General features: G+C 58.3%; 3 protein-coding genes across 4 annotated transcripts in view; all 3 read right to left on the bottom strand.

Moving 5' to 3' along the window:
• The window catches only part of PDE1B (phosphodiesterase 1B), a 214,943-nt gene that overhangs the window by 100,651 nt on the left and 91,343 nt on the right, over window positions 1–22,949 (bottom strand). The gene's annotated exons all lie outside the window — the stretch shown is intronic.
• LOC137486901 (twist-related protein 2-like) lies at window positions 269–6,777 on the bottom strand. 2 transcript variants are annotated; one of them, XM_068212477.1, is made up of 2 exons: window positions 5,503–6,770; window positions 269–1,503 (listed from the first exon to the last, which is right to left on the bottom strand). In XM_068212477.1, exon 1 carries the CDS (start codon window positions 5,979–5,981, stop codon window positions 5,508–5,510), a length of 474 nt encoding a protein of 157 aa, XP_068068578.1. In that variant the 5' UTR covers window positions 5,982–6,770; the 3' UTR covers window positions 269–1,503; window positions 5,503–5,507. The 2 variants fall into 2 exon arrangements, with proteins under 2 accessions (XP_068068578.1, XP_068068579.1); XM_068212478.1 differs by lacking the exon at window positions 269–1,503 and adding an exon at window positions 1,520–1,564 and having other exon boundaries at window positions 5,503–6,777.
• SLC48A1 (solute carrier family 48 member 1) lies at window positions 13,783–21,844 on the bottom strand. The gene is made up of 3 exons (XM_068212479.1): window positions 21,630–21,844; window positions 16,052–16,219; window positions 13,783–15,354 (listed from the first exon to the last, which is right to left on the bottom strand). Exons 1-3 carry the CDS (start codon window positions 21,766–21,768, stop codon window positions 15,218–15,220), a joined length of 444 nt encoding a protein of 147 aa, XP_068068580.1. The 5' UTR covers window positions 21,769–21,844; the 3' UTR covers window positions 13,783–15,217.

The following is a 22,949-nucleotide window of genomic DNA, read 5'->3' as shown; positions in this document are numbered from 1 at the left end:
TTTACCAGGAGAAATCCACCATGCATGGATTTTTGAGGGCTTTCTCCCCCCCAAAAATGGGTCAGAAGGGTCATTAGGATGATATTTTCCTCATTTTAAGGGCTTTTGGCTCATTTAAAAGGTTTATTTTTGCTCATGTAAAATGCAGGGATTTAAAAAAAAAAAAAACAAACAAGATGCACCAAAGTACTTGAAAATATTTTTTTAAAAATATATTTCACCTTTTTGAAAAAAGATTTGTTTGGAAACTGGAGTTTCACTCCACAGATAGGCTTTTGCCCTTTATTTTTCAAGCACAATTTCTTATTTTTTGAAAGAAGATTTTAACTTCTGATGCCAGTTTTGTTTCTCAGCTGTAAAATCCTTCCCGTGAGGTGCCAAACGAAGCCACCACAGCCCCGTTTTTAACAGAACTTTGATTTTTTTTTTTTTAAGCACCTCCAGATTTTTTTGAAGGCTGCAGTCGAGTCCCTGGAGTAGGGAATCCACTCCCACTGCACGTAAAAATTGAGAATTGGGTAGAAAAAGTCACTCTGGGCCTTCCTGTGGCTCCTCCGTGGATTCTCTGGTGCACCCCAAATCTGATCACAACAGGAATTCCTCTCCCATGAAATATTTGGGGGCTCAGGCCTGTTGCAGCCTCCCTGGAAGGGATTTCCCCCCTTCTTTTTCTGCCATAACAGGCAAAAAAAACCTGTTTTTTTTTTTTTTTTTTTTTTTTTTTTTGTTTTTTTTGCCTGATTTCAATAAAAGCAGCCCAGCCGAGGGAGGTGCAGCAGGGACCCGGCAGCACTATGTCCATTGGAAAAACAAGGATTGAACCCTGGAAAATTCCCCCTGGGCTTTATTGGGGTCGTTTTGGTCACCCCAACACCTCCACGGTCCCTTTCCGCGCCCCCAAAAGAGCCCAGACCCGCTCAGAGTTCCCGGCGCGGCCCCAAAATCCCCCATTCCCGCGGCTCCGTCGATTCCCGATAAATCCCAAGGGATTGGGAGCTTCCTCCAGGGCGTCCTGAGGCGCCATCCGCGGGGCAGGAGTGGCTGGGGCTGCCTTGGGGGGGTCAGCAGCCCCCAAATCCCCCCGAATCCTCATCCATGGGAACGTGGAGCCTTCGGAGCGGGATAAAAGCGGGGGGACCCCCGAGGTCCATGGAGGGCTCCTTGAGGGGCTCCAGCCCTTTCCTTTCCCCTCGTCCTGGAGGAATTTTCCTGTCCGGTCCCGGCTGGAGGCAGCTCCGGGAAGGGCTCGGCTTTCCGGCAGTCCCGGAGGAGGAAATTGGGATCGTTCCTTACCTGCGAGCCCACGGTAAATTACAGCCCCGAGTTCCTCCAGCAGCACCCGATCCAACTCAAACCAGCTCCTGCTGCGGCTCCCTCGGGCACATTCCTACAGTATTTGGGGTCCCCGGGGCTCTCGGGGGGTTTGGGGGTCGTTCCCTCCTCTCTCCGGGGAGGTTTCTGTGGGGTTTTGGGTGCTGGAGCTGCTTCCATCGAGGCAGAGACCTGGGGGGAGACAGTGGGGTCAGGTTGGGCTCGGCTCCCCAAAATCCTACAAATCCATGCCCTGGAGACAGCGGGTCAATTTGGGCTTGGCTCCCCGAAATCCTACAAATCCATGCCCTGGAGCCAGGGGGTCAATTTGGGCTCGGCTCCCCGAAATCCTACAAATCCATGCCCTGGAGCCAGCGGGTCAATTTGGGCTCGGCTCCCCGAAATCTTACAAATCCATGCCCTGGAGCCAGCGGGTCAATTTGGGCTCGGCTCCCCGAAATCCTACAAATCCATGCCCTGGAGCCAGCGGGGGCAGAGCTGCCTCTGGAGCTTGGCATTCCCGGATTTGCCCGGAGCCGCGAGGGATGTGCCGGGAAACGTCCCCACACCTGAGGACGGGAAATAAAACCACCAAAATCCCAGCTTTTCCCGCAGATCGGGTCTCGGGGAGCCCCTCGGGAGCCCTCCCGGAGCCGGGGCCGGTGGCACAGGAGCCGGGCTGGAGGATGGAGCAGGGAATCGGCTCCGGGGATCGATCACTGTGGGATCCCAGCCCTGGCTTATTCCAGCTTTATTCCATCCCCTCCCGCTTTGTTTCCTCCTCACTGAGAGCTTCCCCTCTCTGGAGAGGAGCCTGGGGAGGGATAAATCAAATCCTCCAGGAATTCACCCCCGGGAAGGGCTGAGGTCATGCCGGGGGTAGGGGACAGAGGGGAAAATCCCCCAAAGGCCGATGTGTCCCGTGGCTGAGCCCTTGGGATGGATCATGGGCACATCCAGGGGCTAGAGGGCAACGGGCAGCCAAAATTCCAGACTCGCGGCCAAGCGGGACCATCTCAACCCAGACCATGGAAAAACAGATCAGCCCACTGAGGCCTGATCCCCCAAAAAAAAGAACCGCTCCCGATGGGATTTTGGGATCCTCCGGAGGATTGGATAAGGTTTAACACCAAAAAACCCTCACGGGGGGATTCCAGGGCTGGCCGAGGGCCGCGGGAGCCTCTGGAGGAGCCCAGCCCTGCAGGATTTGGGATGGAGAAGCTCATGGAGCTCCCTCCTCACCCTCCCTCCGGCATCCCCGCCTTTGTCCACCCCAGGAACGGGAACTGATGCCGGGCACGGGCGGTCCCGCAGCTCCTCTTCCCCCTCAGCTGCCGCGAGCCTTCCCTGACAGCCGGGATGAAAAACGAGCTCGTTCCAGCGGCATTCCCGGGGCCGAGGCAGCTCCAGCGAGCTCCGGCTCCTTGCAGGGGCCATAAACCCGGAGATATTTCCTCATTCCCCAGGGCTGGATCCGCGATTTTATGTCTGGATTAATTTTAACTAATCCTCAGCAGTGCGGGGACGCTGCCATGGAGAGCAGCTCAGTCCCCCTGGGTGGCTTTTCTTTTATTTTTAATGAAAATGTGGAAATTTTTTCTGGAAAAACGAATGCAGCAGCTCTGGTCATGCCTGTGACAATTCGGGGGATTTCGGGGAATGTCCCACATCCCTCAGCAGGGCAGCTCTTCCTGCCCCTCCAACACCTCCCCTTCCACCCCGAGTGAAAACAGCAACTCCGGGAAGAGCAGATTTTGGGGAACCCTCCGACCTCCAAACCTGCTCTGTTCCAGGAGAAAATACCAGGAGCACCAAATCACCCAGAAAGAGATTTCCCGGGATTTCAGCAGCTGCACACCTCTCCTGAGAACCCAGCCCCAAACTGGGGGTCCTGGACCACCCTGAGCACTTTAACCAGGGGCTGGATCCACTCTTGAGGGACTGATTTGGGGTGGGAAGGGATCCCTGCTCTCCTGCCGGGCTGCAGAGGGATCTGGGAGATTTTAAAGCAGCTCGAGATGGATTTCCTGGGCAGGGAAATAATAATAGGGAATAGGGAATAAGGAATAGGGATGGGAGCTGTTCCCGAGCTCCCCCAGTGCCCCGGAGCAGCGAGAAGTGTTTATAAATAAAAGCAAATGAAGCAGCCGCCAGACAAAGCCGATTCCAGGCGAGAGCAACAGTCCCCAAAGGGAAGATTTATCCAAGGTCTTTCAGGAGAGAGAATTAAGTGAGGGCAACGCGAGAGAGGCGATAAATCCAGGGAGACAAATGAAGGGCAAGGAACATCAGCCCTCAGCCTCTCCCCCCAGCAGTTCCAGCTTCCAGCCTCATTTTCTCCTCCAGCAGGGAAAGAAACCATTTTAATGTGCTCAAGACTCTGCCGAGAAAAGCTGAGCTGGGGGAACTTCAAACGTGATTTCTGTTGCCTGAGGGCTCCATCCCTCTTTTTTCCCCGGCTGATGTCTCCTGGTTAACAAGGGTACATCCAGCTCTTCCAGCCCGCTTTGATATTTAATAGGCCGAGTTCCACCAGCCAGGGGCTGCTTTCCATTAGGAAATCCCAGCCCCGTGGCGAGCGCCGCGTTCGTTCCCCCCGGGAGGGAGACGAAGCCTCCCCAGCCAGGCACTGCTTCCCCCGCGGCTCTTCCCTGGTTTTGGGGCTTTGCCGGGAGAATTCCCCTCCCTCTCCCTCCCTGCCCGGCAGGAATTGTTCGCCGGGACCCCAAAACGCCGCAGCTTGGCCCGGGGAGGGCGATTCCCTCCGCAGCTGGAGGATGGAGGCGCGGAGCCGCTCGGGATCGATTTCAAGGGGAACGATGAACCCGCCGCACTCACGGGAGCTCTCCAAAGTGACTGGAGGGTCTTTAATCCCTCTGGTTATCCCTCGGTTCTGCCAAGAACTCGGCTTAAATAAACAGCTCTGGCAATCGGTGCCGGCCCGGGAGCCGTGTCGGGTTCCGCACTCTGAGGGAGCAAAAATGGGTCTGGGGGTGCTTGGGAGGGGGGTCAGCCTCCCCCACCTCCTCAGGGCAAAGGGATTTTAGCCAGGCTTTGCAAAATTCGGGATGAAGCCGTGCCAAGCAGCTTCCCTGCCTTTGGGAAGCACCACCACAACAGCCCCAAACCTGGAGAATCCAACCCCAAAGTGCCAAACCCAAAAGGGGGTGTCCAGAAGAGGGTGAGGGGTCCAGGGGAGAACGGGGGGCTCAGCATCCCGACTGGTCCTGGCAGATTTTGGGCATTCCCAAAGCCCAAGGGGCCACCCGCTCCTCCACTGGCCGGCCCCGAGGGGAGGTGACCAGGCAAGGACAGGATTTAATGTCTGAAACAACAGGGTCCGCCCCCATAAATTGATATTTATACATGAATTTAGCATGGGAGGGATCTGGCTGGGAAAGGGAGTTTCAAGGTGGCCCATCCTGGAAGGAAATGCTCTGGGAGATGCTCGGCACCCTGAGCCAGCGCTGGCACCTCCACGGCCTCGAATTTGGGGGTGTTTAGTGCCCGAGGAGAGGCAGGAGGAGCCCTGGTCCTGTCTGGGGACAGCGGGGCCTCTCAGGGGTTGGGGTCCCATGAGGTGTCCCAGGAGCTCCTGGCTTGGGAACGTCCTCCGGAACTTTCTGCTCCTGCTCTGCGGGAAGTGCCGGCACCTCGTCGACCCCACTCCTCCTGTTCCCAATTCCTCCCAGCCCTAAAACTCTGAATTTTGGATTATTCCCCTCCCAGCATCCTGAGGGACGCTCAGGACGGAGCTGAGTCCATCAGAATTCCCCACGCAGTGCCGGATTCCTGCGGATCCGACGGGATCACAGATCCCGTCCCGTCTGCAGAGCTCTGGGAGAGGAGCAGGGGGAAGCCAGGCGAGCTGGAGGACACGAGGCCACCACAGGGCAGGGCGGGTTTGACACCTCAGCAGCCCCAGCAAGGCCAGGACCGGGTTTAGGAATAAACCAGATTTTTAAAACCCCCTTTTAAACCTTTCCCACCCCTGCTGAGTGGGATCAGCCGCTCCAGAGCAGCTCGGGAACCGCCACCTCCTCCCGCTCTGGGGGACAAATCCAGTGGGACAAATCCCTCATCCCCGGAGCGCCAGGAGGGGCGGCCGCGACCGTGGCGGGATCGAGCTGGGACACGCCCGGAGGCCACGGGGACACGGCGGGGACACGGCGGTGACACGGCCACACGTACCCGGCTCAGTGGGACGCCGACATGGACCAGGCGCCCTCCATCCTCCACACGGAGAAGGCGTAGCTGAGCCTCTCGTGGGCCAGGAAGTTGCAGCTGGTGGCGACCTTGTGGTCCAGCTCGTCGCTCTGCAGCACCTGGCACAAGAAGTCGATGTAGCGAGCGGCCAACTTGAGCGTCTGGATCTTGCTGAGCTTGTCCGAGGGCAGCGTGGGGATGATCTTGCGCAGCTCTGCGAAGGCGTCGTTGAGGGACTGGGTGCGCTGGCGCTCCCGCACGTTGGCGATGACGCGCTGGGCGTGGGCGTCCTCGGGGGGCTGCGGGGCCGGGCTGCGCCGGCTGCGCTTGCCCTGCGGTGAGGGGGCTCCACCGGGGCCCTGCCCGCGCTTGCGGCCGCTTTTCCTGGGCAGCCGCTCGGCCTCGTCCTCGCTGGTGGCCGCGCTGCCCTCGGGGGACTCCGGGGAAAGGTTTTCCTCCTTCATCTCCTTGGCTCCCTGGGCTGCGGAGGAGCCGGCGGTGGCTCCCGAAGCGAGGCCCGGAGCATTCGGCCTCGGGGCTCCCCGGGCACCCCAAGCCCTGCTGAGCCCTCCAAGGAGCTCCTTGGCTTTTCCTTTGGGCCAGGAGAGGAGGGCGCTGGGATGACTTCGGGAACGGCTCCTGCTGATAGGGCGAGCGGGGCGGGGGCGGACCAGGCGCAGACCAATGCAGGGGAACGCCAGCGGCTCTGGAGCTTATGGGTTCCAGATTTCCTCTCTCCCTCCCCACCACCACCCCGAGCCCTCCGGCACAGATGCTCCGGCTGCCGCCCGGATGTCAGGGACGTTCTCGGTGCCAAGGGAGCCCCAGCCATGGAGCTCAGCGGTGGCTTTGGGGTTTTTTTTTAAATTATTTTTCAACCCAGTTGACCCCAAAAAGAAATATCTCCTTGTTTGGGGTGGAGGAGGAGACTTTCACCTGTGAGGGAGCCAGGTGAGGATGTGGAGCCACAGGGGTTGCAATGAGCGGTTCAGGAACTCCCAAAATCCAAAGGAAGAAGCAACCAAAGGGAGATCGGCATCCGTAGGGCTCTTGAGGAAAGGCTTCGGTCAAAATGAGCTTGGGTTTGTGTCCATTTGTCCATCTGCCAGGCCATCCACCCATCTGTCCATCTATCCGTCCATCCATCCGTCCATCCATCTGTCCATCCATCCATCCATCCATCCTTCCATGCCTCCCTCCCCTGCCTCCATTCCCAGCATCCCTCATCATCTTCATCACCCTCATCACCCTCATCTCCTTCACCCACCACCAAATTCCTGTCGAGTAAATCCAGCAGCTCCTGGGTGGAGGAGGAAGGGGAAAAGGAAGAGGAAAAGGAAATGGAAGAGGAAGGGGAAGAGGAAGAAGAAGGGGAAGGGGAAGGGCAGGAGCTCTCTGGGAAACCCCCAGGAGGCCGGGACTGGGGCCGGATCCGGAGCTCCAGCAGCGCTGCCGAGGGCTGGGGAGCTGCCACCAGCTCCAGCTGAGGCTCGGCCTGTGCCTGGCCTTTATTCGTTAATTAAGTCTTTTTTACTTTTGTTTTGTTTTTTATTGTTTTCCTTTTAAAAGAAAAGAAAATTGAATTGAATTTCGCCAGGAGAAGGGTTCTGGCCGGGGGAAGGGAGGTTTGGGATGGGGCTGGGATCCCGGAGCCAAGGGAGGAACACAATGAGCTTTGAAGTGCAGGAAGGAGCAGCCCCACACCCCAAGGGGCTTTTGTCCCCACATTTGGAGGGTTTGTGGCTTTTCCCTCAAACATTTCAATTTGTTCTTTCAGTGAGTGTTTTTCTGGGAGGATATTCAACCAAACTTCTCATGGAAAGGTCACGAGGCACCAAAGTGGTTTCAATAACTCCTCCAGCTTGCTGGGGGTTTTTCTGGTGCTGCTTTTGACACATCGGGGAAAATTTTAAGCCTTAAAAGAAAAAAAAAAAAAAAAACAACACTCAGCCAAGCCCAGCTCACTTGACTCAGGGAGAAGTCACCGGATGGGAGATTCCAGATTCCCACCAATTCCTGGCCCCTCTGGACATGTCCCCTCCTGATTTCCCCTCACCCCCCTCACATCCATCACCCCCCAGGAGGATTTTGGGGGGTTTTGGGGGGAATCTCCTCACAGGGGACAAGGGGCAGCACAGCAGGAAACAGCCTCGAGTGGTGCCACCGAAGTTTTAGGTTGGATATTGGGAAAATTCCTCCTCAGCAGGACCCTCCAGCCCAGGGCAGGGGTGGGGGTCCCCATTCCTGGGGGATTTAAAAGTGGAGGTGGCACGTGGGGACATGGTTAGGGTGGCCTTGGCAGTGCTGGGGAAGCGTTTGGTGCTCTCAGAAGGTTTTGTTTTGCTTTGTTTTGGGATTTTCTTTCCAAGCTCCTTTTCTTTGTTCCGGAGGACAAAAATATTCCCTGTTTCATCCCGCATGAAGGGAAAAAAAAAAAAAAAAAAAGAGGATAACACTGATAAATGGGGAAGATGAAAGGGAGCCGGGAATAGCCGCTGCCCCTGGAGGCCGGGAAGCGCCTTGAGACCCGCAGGTTTTTCCAGTTACGGCGGCCTCGAGTGGAAACAGCTGCGGGGCGGCCAAAAACGCCGAGCATCCACGCCACGTGTGGTTGCCGCGGCAACCGCGGGGAATTTGGGGCGCTGGGATCGGGCTGGGAAGGGGAACCCGCGGGGCGCTTTGATCGCGGGCTGATGGATGGCCCCGCGATCCTTTTTCCCCGGCGCGGTGACATCACGCTCCTGGAACGCGCCGGGATCCGTCAGAATCGGAGGCGGGGGCGGAACGCGGGGGTCAGGGGGTCCCGGGGGGTGCAGGGGGTTCCTGGGGGGACTGGGAGCGATCCCAGTGTTTTCCTGCGGGATGGGGTCGGGATGAGGCGAGGGAGGGACCCCCGAGGGTGCCGCCCCCCCTTGCCCGGGCTGGGCCCATCCTGTTCCACTTAATTCCGACACGTGAAAGTTTCTTCCCCCCTTTTCTCCCCATCTGCTCCCATCTGGCCATCAAAGCAGTGAAGCACCGGCATCGGGCTCTCGCTTGCCAGGAGCTGTCCCGAGTTCTCCCAGCATGGAGCTGGGAATGTTGGGAATGTTGGGATCAGCCCCGGCTCGGCCCCTCTGAGCCCTTCCCGGCCCTGAGAGCTACCCTTGGGACAGCAGGGGGACATGGGGACAGTCAGGGGGACATGGGGACAGGGACAGCGGGGGACATGGGGACAGTCAGAGGGACATGGGGACAGGGACAGCAGGGGGACATGGGGGACACTCAGGGCCTGTGGGAGACAGGGACATGGGGACACTGATAGGGGGGACATAGGGACAGGGACAGTCATGGAGGCAGCCAGCCAGCCCAGGAGGAATACTTAGAGCCTGAGGGGGGAAACGGGGACAGTCACAGAGGGAACAGACACAGGGACACAGGGGACACAGGTGCCCTTGGGTTGGCACTGATCCTAGATCCCGCCCGGATCTGCCGCTGATCCCTCAGGATCCTGCTGGGAAGGAAAGGTCCCCACGAGCTTTTCCCATTTCCTCCAGGTCTCTCCTCCTGCTCTGCCACCCCGGGAGGGGTCCCCAGGTGCTGGGCAGGGGAGGGATGGGGACAGGAGGTGACAAATGTGGATTCCCGGGAAATGGGAGCAAGGGACGGGGAGGAGGGAGCGGGAGCTGCTGTCCTGCACCTTGGGAGCGAATCAAAACCCCTGGGAGCAACCAAAGCCAGGCTCAGATCTTCCAGCATCCAACTCCTGGGCATCTCTGACTCCAATTCCAGGCATCCAGAGCTGTCTCCTCATCCTTCACCTTTTCCCACATTTTCCCTCTGAGAGCATCCATGCTCTTTGTCTTCCCACTCTCTCCTGCACAGGATTCTGAAATCCCAATAAAAATCCCAACAAAGCCAGAAAATCAGGTATTTTTTCCTCCCCAGGTGCACTGAACCTGGTTGTTCGCTTTAAAAGGAACTGGATTTGGGAAAATCTATGGAGTTTGTCTGCAGATCCAGAAAAAATCCCCAAAAATCCATCCTGACCTCAGCCTGCCCCACGCTAAGCCACGGGATCCTCTGATAGAACATCAGCTCAGGAATTTCTGGGAATCAGCACCCGCTCAAGAATTTGTGGGAAAGAGGAGTCCAGGAGTGCCCTTAGCAACCAGACAAACATTTGTGGGGGGTTGTGTTCCATCCAGGAGGGAAAATCCCTCTGGAAAATCCAGGAAAGGAGGTGTTGGGAGGGCAGGGGGTGAATTTGCCCCAGGGGTCCCTTCCTAGAAGATCTTCCCATGGATCCTGGATGTTGCTCCCACATAAACTCATCCCTCGTGCTCCTGCTCACAGCAAACCAGACTGGAATTTGGGGTTGGGAACAGGGAGGGAGAAAAAATGGGAACAAAATCTGTTTGTTTTTTTTTTTTAATTTGGGGTAACCAGAGCTGGGTCCCTTCCGAGGGAAGAGGGAGACACTCTGGAGAACCCGCAGTAAATCCCAGTTTTCCATGGGATGTTATCCAAGAGCAGCAGAGCCTGTGAGCGGGATGGGGCTGCAGAGAGGATGGATGGATGGATGGATGGATGGATGGATGGATGGATGGATGGAGAGGGATGGATGGATAGAGGGATGGATGGATAGAGAGGGATGGATGGATGGATGGATGGATGGATGGATGGATGGATGGATGGAGGGATGGATGGATGGATGGATGGATGGATGGATGGATCCATGGATCCATGGATGGAGGGATGGATCCATGGATGGATGGATCCATGGATGGATCCAAGGATGGATGAATGGAGGGAGGGATCCATGGATGGAAGGAGGGATGGAGGGTTGGATGGATGGACAGAAGGATGGATGGAACTGCATCCCAAAGAATGCTGAATTATTTTTGTGGGAGCAGGTCTGAGATCCCTCGGAGCTGACTCCAGTTCCTGCCTCTCTGCTGGGCCAAACTGGAGCCCAAAGGGGGCTCGGAAAAGCCCCTGGAGCTGCAAACCACGCCCGGAGCCACCGCCCACGGATGTCCCCGAGGCCTGGGTGTCCCCAGCCCCTCAGACCATCCAGGGTGGGCGTGCCTGGCAGGGGCAGAGGGAAGGACCTGGCTCTCCCAGAGCTTTCTCGACCCCAGTGCCGCCCCCACCCCCTCCCAGCCCCACAGCAGCACATCTGGGACACCCCCGGAGCCTTCAAAGCCGTGTCTGGGGAGAGACGAAAGGCCCGGCTCAACTCCTGGCCAGAGATGAAAGGAAAACTCTCCCTCGGCGGCTGGAACGAGTTCCCGGTGCTCCTGAGCGGGGCTGCAGGGGCCCATTTCCTGCGCTGCCTTTCCAGAGGGACTCCACAGCAGATTCCTGGCTCGAGAGGGCTCCGGGCTCCCCGAGGGGCTCCCGGGATGTTCCGCGGGCTGGGGGGGGATGAGGGGCAGTGGGATGGGGAGGGAAAAGCTCCTCCAGGACAAGCCCGGGGCAGGGGAGCGGCTGCCAGGCGGATGCGAGCGACAGATTTTCCTCATTTCGTCCCAGGAAATTCTATTCCGATTAAAAGGCGTTTGATCTGCACGGAGCGGGCGGGGGGAGGCTGGGGTGGGGTTGGGTTTCTCTCCAATTGTTGGGCTTTATGGGGTTTATGAAGCGACTCAAAGCTCCCAGGATTTCACGGCTGCAGAACGGGGAGTTGAATTTTGGGGGTTTGTGAAAAGGTGGAGGAGGAAGCGATGGAGCCACGAGCGCCCCGGGGCTCCTCCTCTCCCGGTTTTCCAAAGGGTTGAACCCTCTCCATCAGGGAAGGGGAATCCTCCAGCTCTTCACCCCCTCCAGCACCAGGAATAAAAGGGTTTTTCCAGGCTGGAGAAGGGAAATGTCCCAGTGTTGCAGGAGGTTAGGGTTTTCAGGGGGACCATGGGGTCTTGTGGAATTTGGGGCTTCCTGAGGGCTGGAGGGGATGGATTTTGGGGTTTATCAGCCTATAAAAGGGGTAAAAGCCACTTAAAAGTGAGGCAGAGCCATCCCAAGGGACAGGCAGGAGGAGCAGGGCCGCTGCTTCCCCCTGGTCGTTATTCCAGCCCATTCCCCACATCCTTCTCTCCCAGTCCCAGCTAAGGAGGAAGGGAAGCAGTGACTCTTCCATGGGAAGTGGTTCCAGCCCAGCTCCAGGCTGGGAAGGAGCAGAGGGACCCCTGGAGAGGCTGGGACCCCTCGATGACCCCTTTGCCTTGGCCCCTTCGGGCCCTCCACAAATCTCAAACCCCATCCCAAAGGCTCTTCCCAGCTATCCCATCCTGGAGATTTTCAGCCTCCTCGTTAAGCACTGGGCCCATATTGAACCGTTTTATTCCCTTGGTTGCTCTCCAAGCTGAGAATTGTCCTAAAAATAACCATTCCCAGTTCTCTGTGTGATGTTCTCCCCCCTCTCCCAGCCCCTGGCTCTGTCCCAGCTCCCCCAGCTCCGGTGAGTTCATCCCAACACCAAAACTGCTCCGTTGGGGATCTTTAATTTGGCTGCTTCTCACCCAAAGCCCTGGCTGGAGCATGAGGATTCCCTCGGGAATGGCAGCAGGACTGGGCTCATATCCATTTGTCCAGTGCTCTCCCAGCTGGACACGGCCCCTGGGAGCCAGGACACTCCTTTGGGATTCCTGGCTCCAGCCCCAAGCTCTTCCTCAGGGACTCTTCCAGATGCCCAGGATGCCGTGAGTGAGGTGGAATTCAGGGGATTTTCTGATTTTTCCCAGCTGGGGAACAAAGGGCAAACCCAGGCTGAGCCAGCGCCGTGTCCAGGGAGCAGGGACACCACGTGTGGTGACATCGCCGTGTCCTGGAAGGTTTGGGACATGCTCCTGTCCGTGCCTGTGCACCTCACCCTCGTAGCCCCCACTCCCAGGGAATGGCACAGACTTCCAGGGGAAGGATTCCCCTGGGAACAGCGACCTGCAGGTCCCTCTAGGTCTGTCCCCAAGCCCAGCCTGTCCCCAAGGCCAGCATCACCCTCTGGAAGCCCCAGGACCCCTGTGCTGCAGCCCTGCCCCACCCCGGAGCTGAGGGACACCCCCAGAGCCACGCTGGGGACACCCAGCCGGGATTTGTGTCCCTGCACACGAGGACAGTGTCCCCAGCACCTCCCTCCCCCAAAGCCACCTGGAGGGTCCCCAGCCCCACGAGGCTCATCCGGAGCCTTTGAGGCGCCGCTTCCGCCCTCGCCACATCTTGAGAGCAGATTGGGAAAATGCAAAAAATCTGTGCTTTTCCTTCGGGTGCCTTTGAATCCTTCCACGGGCAGGAAAAGTGGGATTGGAGCCACTCCTGGACCCTCGGGAGGTGCCAAGACCCCCCCCCCACAAGAGGGTCCCAGTGAAAGCCATGGGGGTCCTCCATGACCCTAAACACCCCCAAAAATACAGCAGAAGCTCCCCAATTCCTGAAGATTCCTCAGGCTGCCCAGTGCTAGGGAGTGAGGAATGCTGCAAAGGGCAAAATGGGCAATTCCATGAAAAATGGGGCTGGGAAAGGCTGGTGCAGGCAGAGAATGGGGTGGGGTGGCTGGGACTTTGTGGGGGCTGTGGGGAGAGAAGGGGTCAGGGCGAGGGGATGGGTTTGAGTCTCCTGGCAAGACTTTGGAGCCACCAGGACCTTCATCCTGTCCTGTCCCAGTGCCAGGGGATGGGAATTCCAGCTGGGATCCTTCCCTTGGACCCCAGGGCTGGGTCCTTGTGGGGACTCGGGTCACCCCTGCAGGGCCACGCTGAGCTCCTCGGTGGCCCCCGGGCACAGGGATGTCCCTGGTCTGGGGATGTCCCCGGTTTTGGGGTGTCCCGGGTGGTTTTGGGGTCTCGCTCGCGCCCCCCCCCCCCCCCCCAGCCCGGGCTGTGCCACTGCCGCCCTCTGGCGGCTCCTGCGGGCCCTGCACCCGGGGTCCCCGGGGGGTCGCCGGGGTGTCCCCTCCCCTGGACCCCATCCCACGGTCAGCGATGGGATTGGGATGGGGCTGGGAATGGGAACTCACTCGAGGCTGACCCCAAATCCCCCCATAAGCCCCCCTGCACCTCATCCATTTCCAGGGAAAAGGGATGGAATCACCACCACTTCCCCAAAATTCCCTTTGGGCTGAAATCCTCGAATCCCAAGGGATTTGTGAGGGGAAAATCCACCTCAGACTCCCTGTGGAGGAGGAAGTGAGGAGTTAAACACTCCCCATCACCCCAAAAGGTGCCATTGCCACCCGTCCTTCCCAGCTTCCCCTTCCCAGGATCCCAGGGAATTCCAGTGCAGCCAGGCTGGTGAGGGAGGGCTGTATTTGTGGTGGCACAGGGTGACAGCAAGGGTGGCACCGACCCCGGCACCCCCGAGGTGCAAACCAGGAGGAATCCATGTAAAAATAGAGGGAATATTTACACACAGGATCCTTTAAAAAGCTGAGGTGGGAACACCAGGGCTAGAACATGGCCCATGGGCTGGGTTTAGGGACTCCAGCAGGTCACAGCCTCACCCCAAAGTGCTCCTCAATCCATGGGGTCACCTGAGCAGCCCCTTCTCCTCTCCTCCTGTTTCCACAAAACCATTTTTTCCTTATTTTTTCCCCAGGAATCCTCTCCCTGAGGCTCAGGGGAGAGGCCCTGCACCCCTTTCCCCCTAACACCTTTTCCCCACACACCTGCTGCTGCAACTTCAAGCGTTAAATACGGCATTTGTGGTTAAACACGGGATCCCATTCCTTTTTAAAACCAGCCTGGGGAGCACCCAGGAGCAGCATTCCCAGCCCTGGGAGCTTTGGGATGAGCTTTGTGATGAGCTGTGCTCTGCCAGGAGCAGCATTCCCAGCCCTGGGAGCTTTGGGATGAGCTGTGCTCTGCCAGGGGCAGCATTCCCAGCCCTGGGAGCTTTGGGATGAGCTTTGGGATGAGCTGTGCTCTGCCAGGGGCAGCATTCCCAGCCCTGGGAGCTTTGGGATGAGCTTTGGCATGAGCTGTGCTCTGCCAGGGGCAGCATTCCCAGCCCTGGGAGCTTTGGGATGAGCTGTGCTCTGCCAGGGGCAGCATTCCCAGCCCTGGGAGCTTTGGGATGAGCTGTGCTCTGCCAGGGGCAGCATTCCCAGCCCTGGGAGCTTTGGGATGAGCTTTGGGATGAGCTGTGCTCTGCCAGGGGCAGCATTCCCAGCCCTGGGAGCTTTGGGATGAGCTGTGCTCTGCCAGGGGCAGCATTCCCAGCCCTGGGAGCTTTGGGATGAGCTGTGCTCTGCCAGGGGCAACATTCCCAGCCCTGGGAGCTTTGGGATGAGCTGTGCTCTGCCAGGGGCAGCATTCCCAGCCCTGGGAGCTTTTGGATGAGCTGTGCTCTGCTAGGAGCAGCATTCCCAGCCCTGTGAGCTTTGGGATGAGCTGTGCTCCTCTGCTGCTCCCAAACCCCAAAGCCCTGAAGAGGCAGAACCCGGCTGGGAGCTCAGCTCAGCGGAGCAGAGAGGGGACAAAGGAGCAGAGAGGTGACACGGGAGCAGGGCAGTGACAAAGGTGGGGGACTGCCACCCCCTGGAGCACTCCAGGAGTCCTTCCCCTCCCTCCCTCCTCCCAGAGCGAGCAGAGCAGCGATGAGCCAGGAAAAGCCAGCAGGAAAAGCCCCTCTGTGCCGAACGACAGACAGACAGACAGACAGAGCCCCGGGGCCGGGAGGGGCTCCCTGCTCCGTGTCCACGCCTCTCACACCTTTCCCGGGAGGCTCAGAAGTCGCTGAGGATGCTGATGTCGGCGAACTCGGCCCGGTACCGGTGCGAGTAGAGGCTCAGCAGCAGCGCCCACTTCAGCGCCATGAAGCTCCACACGCACGACAGGTAGTAACTCTTGGGGTCAGTCAGGGCTGTCGGGGGGGTGAAAATAGGGATTCAGTGGGAATTCCAGCCCCTCGGAGCTCTGTATTCCCTGGAATTCCACTGGAATGGGATGATTCCCCCGGCCCTGCCACCCCCACCCCGAACTCGCCTGGTTCAGGGATGGGATTTGTGGGGATTCCTGGGTTGGGGGGAATCCTGGATTTGTGGGGATTCCAGGATTTGGGGGAATCTCTGGATTGTGGGGATTCCTGGATCATGGGGATTCCTGGACTGTGGGGATTCCAGGATTATGGAGATTCCAGGATTTGTGGGGACTCCTGGATTTGTGGGGATTCCAGGCCTGGAGCTGCTCCAGGAGGAATGGATGTGCTCATTGTCATGAAAATTAGGTAATTCCCAGGGTTTTTTTTTTTGGGGGGGGGGCTTTGTCATGGAAATGAGGCAATTCCCAGGTTTTTTGGGGGGGCTTTGTCATGGAAATGAGGCAATTCCCAGGTTTTTTGGGGGGGCTTTGTCATGGAAATGAGGCAATTCCCAGGTTTTTTGGGGGGGGCTTTGTCATGGAAATGAGGCAATTCCAGGTTTTTTGGATGTCACAGCAGGGCAGGGAAATGCTGTGACAACCCTGCAGGCTGTCCCCAAAAGAGAAGGTGGCAGGAGCATCCCCAGCCCTGCTCTGTCCCCAGGCCTCCCCCAGTATTCCCAGTCCCTCCCAGTACTCACACTGGTGCTGGGTGATGGCCAGGGCCAGGAAGGCACAGAAGCCCAGCCCGGAGAGGGCAGAGAAGAGGATCCCAACGGAGAGGAAGAACCTCAGCCCTTTTAACCAGGTCCTCCAGTAATCCTGCAGGTACATCACATGCGTGATTAGGGCCCAGAGCGCCAGCACACCTGTGCAGGTGACAGCAGGGACATCAGATCAGCACCCATGGACAGGTAAAACACAGCTCAACCGCCCCACAACACCTGGGAACACCTGGGAACACCCGGGACCAGCAGGACACCTGCCCAGGTGACAGCAGGGATGTCAGAACAGCACCCGTGGAGAGGTAAAACACAGCTTAACCCCCCCACAACACCTGGGAACACCTGGGAACACCTGAGACCAGCAGGACACCTGCCCAGGTGACAGCAGGGATGTCAGAACAGCACCCGTGGAGAGGTAAAACACAGCTTAACCCCCCCAGAATACCTGGGAACAGCAGGGAACAGCAGGACACCTGCCCAGGTGACAGCAGGGACATCAGATCAGCACCCATGGACAGATAAAACACAGCTCAACCCCCCCCACAACACCTGGGAACAGTAGGGAACAGTAGGGAACACCTGGGACCAGCAGGACACCTGCCCAGGTGACAGCAGGGATGTCAGAACAGCACCCGTGGAGAGGTAAAACACAGCTTAACCCCCCCACAACACCTGGGAACAGCAGGGACCAGCAGGACACCTGCCCAGGTGACAGCAGGGACATCAGATCAACACCCATGGACAGATAAAACACAGCTCAACCCCCCCACAACACCTGGGAACAGCAGGGAACAGCAGGACACCTGCCCAGGTGACAGCAGGGACATCAGAACGGCCCCTCAGCCCCTCCTACCACACCCATCCCTGCAGCTGCCAGGACCTGCTGCCCCCCTGCCCACATTCCCTGCTCAGGACAGGCTGGATTCCCACCCCGGGACCCCCACGGGACACCCCATGACCAATCCCCCCGTGCTGGGGATCCCCAGGATTTGGGAGCGGGGCAGATCCCGTGGCCACAACTGCAGAGTCATCGCACCCCAAACGCTGTCCCAGGGTCTGGTGACAGAGCTGAGCCCTCAACTTCCCCAAAATCCACCTCCCCCACTTCCTGCTGCCCCGGGTTCCAACCCACATTTCGGACAGAAATGGGGAACTTGGGGTTTGGAGTCAGCAAAAAGCTGCTCCCTGCTGAGCCTGCCCGATGACTCAGCAGAACTGCCCTGAATGCTGAGTCAAGGTTTGCCGTTCCCATCCCAAAATTGCTGCTGCTGCCACGAGCTCTGCGTGGGGAGAGCAGCACCAGAGTCCCTCGAGTCCTCCAGTCCGAGCCCTGACCCAAATCCTGACCCAAACCTGATCCAATTCCAATCCAAACCCCGATCCAAGCCCTGATCCAAATCTGATCCAAACCCTGATCCCAACCCTGGCCCAAAACCCAATTCAATTTTAATCCAAACATGATCCAAGCCCTGACCCAATTCCAATCCAAACGTGATCCAAACTCTGACCCAAACCTTGATCCAATTCTGATCCAAGCCCTGACCCAATTCCAATCCAAGCCCTGACCCAATTCCAATCCAAACGTGATCCAAACCCTGACCCAAACCCTGATCCCCAAAACCTGATCCAAACCTTGATCCAATTCTGATGCAAACCCTGACCCAAAACCTGATACAAGCCCTGACCCAAATCCAATCCAATTCTGATCCAAGCCTTGATCCAAACCCAAATCCAAGCCTTGATCCAAGCCCTAATCCAATTCTGATCCAAACCCTGATCCAAGCCCTGATCCAAGCCTTGATCTAAACCCTGATCCAAGCCCTGGCCCAGCTCTCCAGAGGCAGCTCTGGGCCAAAACATCACCTGAAAAACTCAGGGTTTGAAACAGTTTTTACAGGGAAATGAAATACAAGTTGTGACTTATTGAAAGCTTGGGGTGACTGAGTGCAGGAATCCCTCTGGATTTACCCCAAACCCGAGGGGAACAGAGCCCAGACAGCTCCAGACCCACCCTGGGTTCCAACAACACCCAAACCCCTCCATAAAAACACAAATCCCTCTGGATTTACCCCAAACCTGAGGGCTGCAGAGGCCACACAGCTCCAGACCCACCCTGGGTTCCAACAACACCCAAACCCCTCCATAAAAACACAAATCCCTCTGGATTTACCCCAAACCTGAGGGCAGCAGAGCCCAGACAGCTCCAGTCCCACCCTGGGTTCCAACAACACCCAAACCCCTCCATAAAAACACAAATCCCTCTGGATTTACCCCAAACCCGAGGGCTGCAGAGCCCAGACAGCTCCAGACCCACCCTGGGTTCCAACAACACCCAAACCCCTCCATAAAAACACAAATCCCTCTGGATTTACCCCAAACCTGAGGGCTGCAGAGCCCAGACAGCTCCAGACCCACCCTGGGTTCCAACAACACCCAAACCCCTCCATAAAAACACAAATCCCTCTGGATTTACCCCAAACCTGAGGGCTGCAGCAGCCCTGGGGCAGGAGCTGCTCCATCAGACACAACCCAAGGATTTCCAACAGGGAATCCAACCCAAATTATCCCAGGATACAAAAACACAAAAGCCTCCCAGCACCCTTGGAAGGATCTGAAATAAATCCCAGAAGTTCAAAGCAGGACTGGAAGCTGAGGAATGATTCTCCCCCATCAGACCCAAATATTCGGATAATATTTGGGCTGTTTGAGCTCAAGGGAAACGAGCTTTCCCTCTCTGCAAAGATCCAAACAAAAACTGGGACAAACACAAGGTTTTGTCAGCCTCCTGCTCCTCCTGGAGGGATCCTTCAACCCCAGGGAAAGTTTTTTTTGGGAATGTTCCATGTGTCCCACATGGAAATCCCAGGAAAAACAACAAATCTGCAGCAGAAGCCAAAACAAAAATCCCCAAACAAACAAACACAAAAAAAATCAGATTTATTCCACAAGGAGCCCCCGACTCAAGCATTTCTGCAAGGAGCATCCCGATTCCAGCTCCAAACGTGGGGTGATGGTAAAGAAAATGAGGGAAAAAATGAAAAGTAACATTAAAAACTCCCTGAAAATGGCGAGCAATTCCAAGACTTTTTTTTTTTTCTGTGTGTTTACAAAGCCTTCAGTCCTTTTCCAGCTAAACAATCCCCTTTTATCCACTCCAGCTGCAGCATCAGCTGGAAAGAGCTGAAATCCCCACTCCAACAGGAACTGGAGCTTTGCCAAGTGAAATTTTGCCATTTCCATGTTTGCCAAACTTTGCCTCTCCTGGGGGAACCCGGGAGCCTCAGCTGGGTTTGGAATAGGTCAAAAATGGGGAGGGTTCTCCTGCCAAAACTGCTGGGGATCCATGCTGAGATATTTTAGGAAAACAGCTCTGGAAGGAGAGGAATCTTTGGAATATTCTGGTGTTGTACCAGATCTCGTGTTCAGCTCCCACTCCTTCCATTTCTCAGGTGTTTTTAAAATTCTCCAAGAGCCTCCAAAGCCACTGTGACTGGGTGGAAATGGAATTAAACCCCTGGGACGTAAGGGGTTTAATTCCATCAACTCCAGCCCCAGCCTTGTTTCCCCTCCATGGAACTTCAGACTTGGATCAAATGAAGTTTTGACTGTAAATAGCAGGGAAGGAGTGAAATTTAGGGCTGATTCCCAAGCAGGAAAGGTTCTCTGGGAGACAAGGGGAAAATATCAACAAGCTGATTGCAGAGACAAAGGTGGAGATTCCTCAGAACCAGGAGGATTTCTTCCAGCCTGGAAGCCTGTGGATAAACATCCTCAAACACAGATCCAAAGGCACAGCAGAGGCATTAAAATCGAGATCAGCATGGACCAACAGGCGGAGCTTGGCTTAATCAGGACACTTTAAAGAGGATCCAAATTCCGCTGTCAAAATTCCTCCCTGAACACAAGCACAGCAGAAAATACCTTCATTTGCTCTTTCTCCTGCATTTCTGGCCCAAGATCCTCCCAGTTTTGTGCCACCCAGCAAAGCAAAATGTGGGAATTCTCTGCTGAATCCCAGCTCCAGCTGGAATTAAAAGCTTTTTTCTTTTTCTTCTCTTTTTTTTTTCTCTTTTTTCTTTTTTTTTTTTTTTTGAGGGAGAGGAAGCAGAGAAAAGCCCAGCCCTGCACCTCACCCCTGGATCCTTTCTAAATTTTACCTTTCTATTGTTCCTCCAGGAATTCAGCCAGGGAAGCCCTGGAGCTGCAGGAATCTGCCCTGCTCCAACCCAGAGCCACAAACCCCCAAATCTCCCGGATTTCTGGGCATATCAGGTGCAGTTTTACCCCTGCGGGCCAAACCCCTCTTCCAGAGGGTCTGCTTCCAGCATTTGGGGAAATCAGGAGGATTTCTTTGCTTCCCTGAAAACCTCAGCCCCAAGGAAGGGGCTCCTTTGCCCCACCATTGCCCTCACTCCCCCTCAGCCCTCACAGCCCCCTCAGGGCTGAGGAAGGGGCTCCTCACTCCCCTCAGCCATGGGGAAGGGGCTCCTCACTCCCCTCAGCCATGGGGAAGGGGCTCCCCACTCCCCTCAGGGCTGAGGAAGGGGCTCCCCACTCCCCTCAGCCATGGGGAAGGGGCTCCCCACTCCCCTCATGGCTGAGGAAGGGGCTCCCCACTCCCCTCAGCCATGGGGAAGGGGCTCCTCATCCCCTCACTCCCCTCACCATGGGGAAGGGGCTCCCCACTCCCCTCATGGCTGAGGAAGGGGCTCCCCACTCCCCTCTCACCCCTCATGGCTGAGGAAGGGGCTCCTCACTCCCCTCACTCCCCTCAGCCATGGGGAAGGGGCTCCCCACTCCCCTCACTCCCCTCAGCCATGGGGAAGGGGCTCCTCACTCCCCTCATGGCTGAGGAAGGGGCTCCCCACTCCCCTCACTCCCCTCATGGCTGAGGAAGGGGTTCCCCACTCCCCTCAGGGCTGAGGAAGGGGCTCCCCACTCCCCTCACAGCTGAGGAAGGGGCTCCTCACTCCCCTCATGGCTGAGGAAGGGGCTCCTCACTCCCCTCATGGCTGAGGAAGGGGCTCCTCACTCCCCTCATGGCTGAGGAAGGGGCTCCTCATCCCCTCATGGCTGAGGAAGGGGCTCCCCACTCCCCTCACGGCTGAGGAAGGGGCTCCTCACTCCCCTCAGCCATGGGGAAGGGGCTCCTCACTCCCCTCATGGCTGAGGAAGGGGCTCCTCACTCCCCTCATGGCTGAGGAAGGGGCTCCTCACTCCCCTCACTCCCCTCAGCCATGGGGAAGGGGCTCCTCACTCCCCTCACTCCCCTCAGCCATGGGGAAGGGGCTCCTCACTCCCCTCACTCCCCTCAGCCATGGGGAAGGGGCTCCTCACTCCCCTCACTCCCCTCATGGCTGAGGAAGGGGCTCCCCACTCCCCCCATTCCCCTCATGGCTGAGGAAGGGGCTCCTCACTCCCCTCACTCCCCTCATGGCTGAGGAACGCGCTCCTCGGCCCCATCGCCGCCCTGCCCCGCTCTCTCAGGCCCTGCCCCGATGCCCCTCAGCCCTCCCGCCCCGGGCCCGGTGCCCGCTCGCCCCCGGTGCCGTACCCGAGAGCCCGCCGGCCGCAGCCGTGCCGGGCTGGCGCAGCGCGGGCACGGCGCTCCAGGCGCAGAAGGCCGAGAGGCCGCTCAGGGCGCCGAAGGACGCGTAGGCGACACGGAGCGCCAGGGCCCCGCTCAGCGCCATGGCGGCCTCGGCGCGGCCCGCCCACGGCACCGGGACACGCCCCGGCGACGGCGACGGCACCGGGACACGCCTCGGGAACGGCAACGGGAACGGGACGCGGCACCGCGACACGGCCCGGCGACGGCGACGGCTCCGGGACACGCCTCGGGAACGGGACACGGCACCGCGACACGGCACCGGGAACGGGCGCTCCCCGGGACACGGGAACGGGACACGCCCCGGGACAGGGACACTCCCCGGGACACGGCACCGGGACACGCCCCGGGAACGGGACACACTCCGGGAACGGGACACGCCTTGAGACAGGGACAGTCTCGGGACAGGGACACGGGACAGGGACACGGGACAGGGACACGGCACCGGGACACGCCCCCGTCCACCGGGACCTGGACACGCCCACAGACACGGGGACACGCCCACCGGGACCGGGACCCAGACCGGACACGCCCACATAAACCGGGACACGCCCCCAGCCCCGCCCCGCCCCGGCGCGCCCCCTGGCGGGCGGGAGGACCGAGGAGAGGGCACGGAAAACACCGGGGGGACACCGCGGGGGAGACACGGAAAACACCGGGGACACGGGGGGACACGGGGGGACACGGAAAACACCGGGGACACGGGGGGACACGGGGGGACACGGAAAACACCGGGGGGACACCGCGGGGGGGACACGGAAAACACCGGAGGGACACGGGGGGACACGGGGGGACACGGGGGGACACGGAAAACACCGGGGGGACACGGAAAACACCGGGGGGACACCGCGAGGGGACACGGAAAACACCGAGGACACGGGGGGACACGGAAAACACCGGGGGGACACGGGGGACACGGGGGGACACGGAAAACACCGGAGGGGCACGGGGGGGACACGGAAAACACCGGGGGACACGGTGGGACATGGGGGGACACGGTGGGACATGGGGGGACACGGAGAACACCGGGGACACGGGGGGACACGGAAAACACCGGGGGGATACGGGGGGGACACGGAGGGGACACGGGAAAAACTGGAGGGACACAGGGAGGACACGGGGGACACGGAAAACACCGGGGGGACACGGGGGGGACAAGGAAAACACGGGGGGACACGGAAAACACCGGGGGACACGGGGGGACACGGGGGGGACAAGGAAAACACCGGGGGGACACGGGGGACACGGACAACACTGGGGGACACG

This window comes from Anomalospiza imberbis, chromosome 22, assembly GCF_031753505.1.
Source record: "Anomalospiza imberbis isolate Cuckoo-Finch-1a 21T00152 chromosome 22, ASM3175350v1, whole genome shotgun sequence".
Lineage (NCBI taxonomy): Eukaryota > Metazoa > Chordata > Aves > Passeriformes > Viduidae > Anomalospiza > Anomalospiza imberbis.
This window is presented reverse-complemented; position numbering and strand designations above follow the sequence as displayed.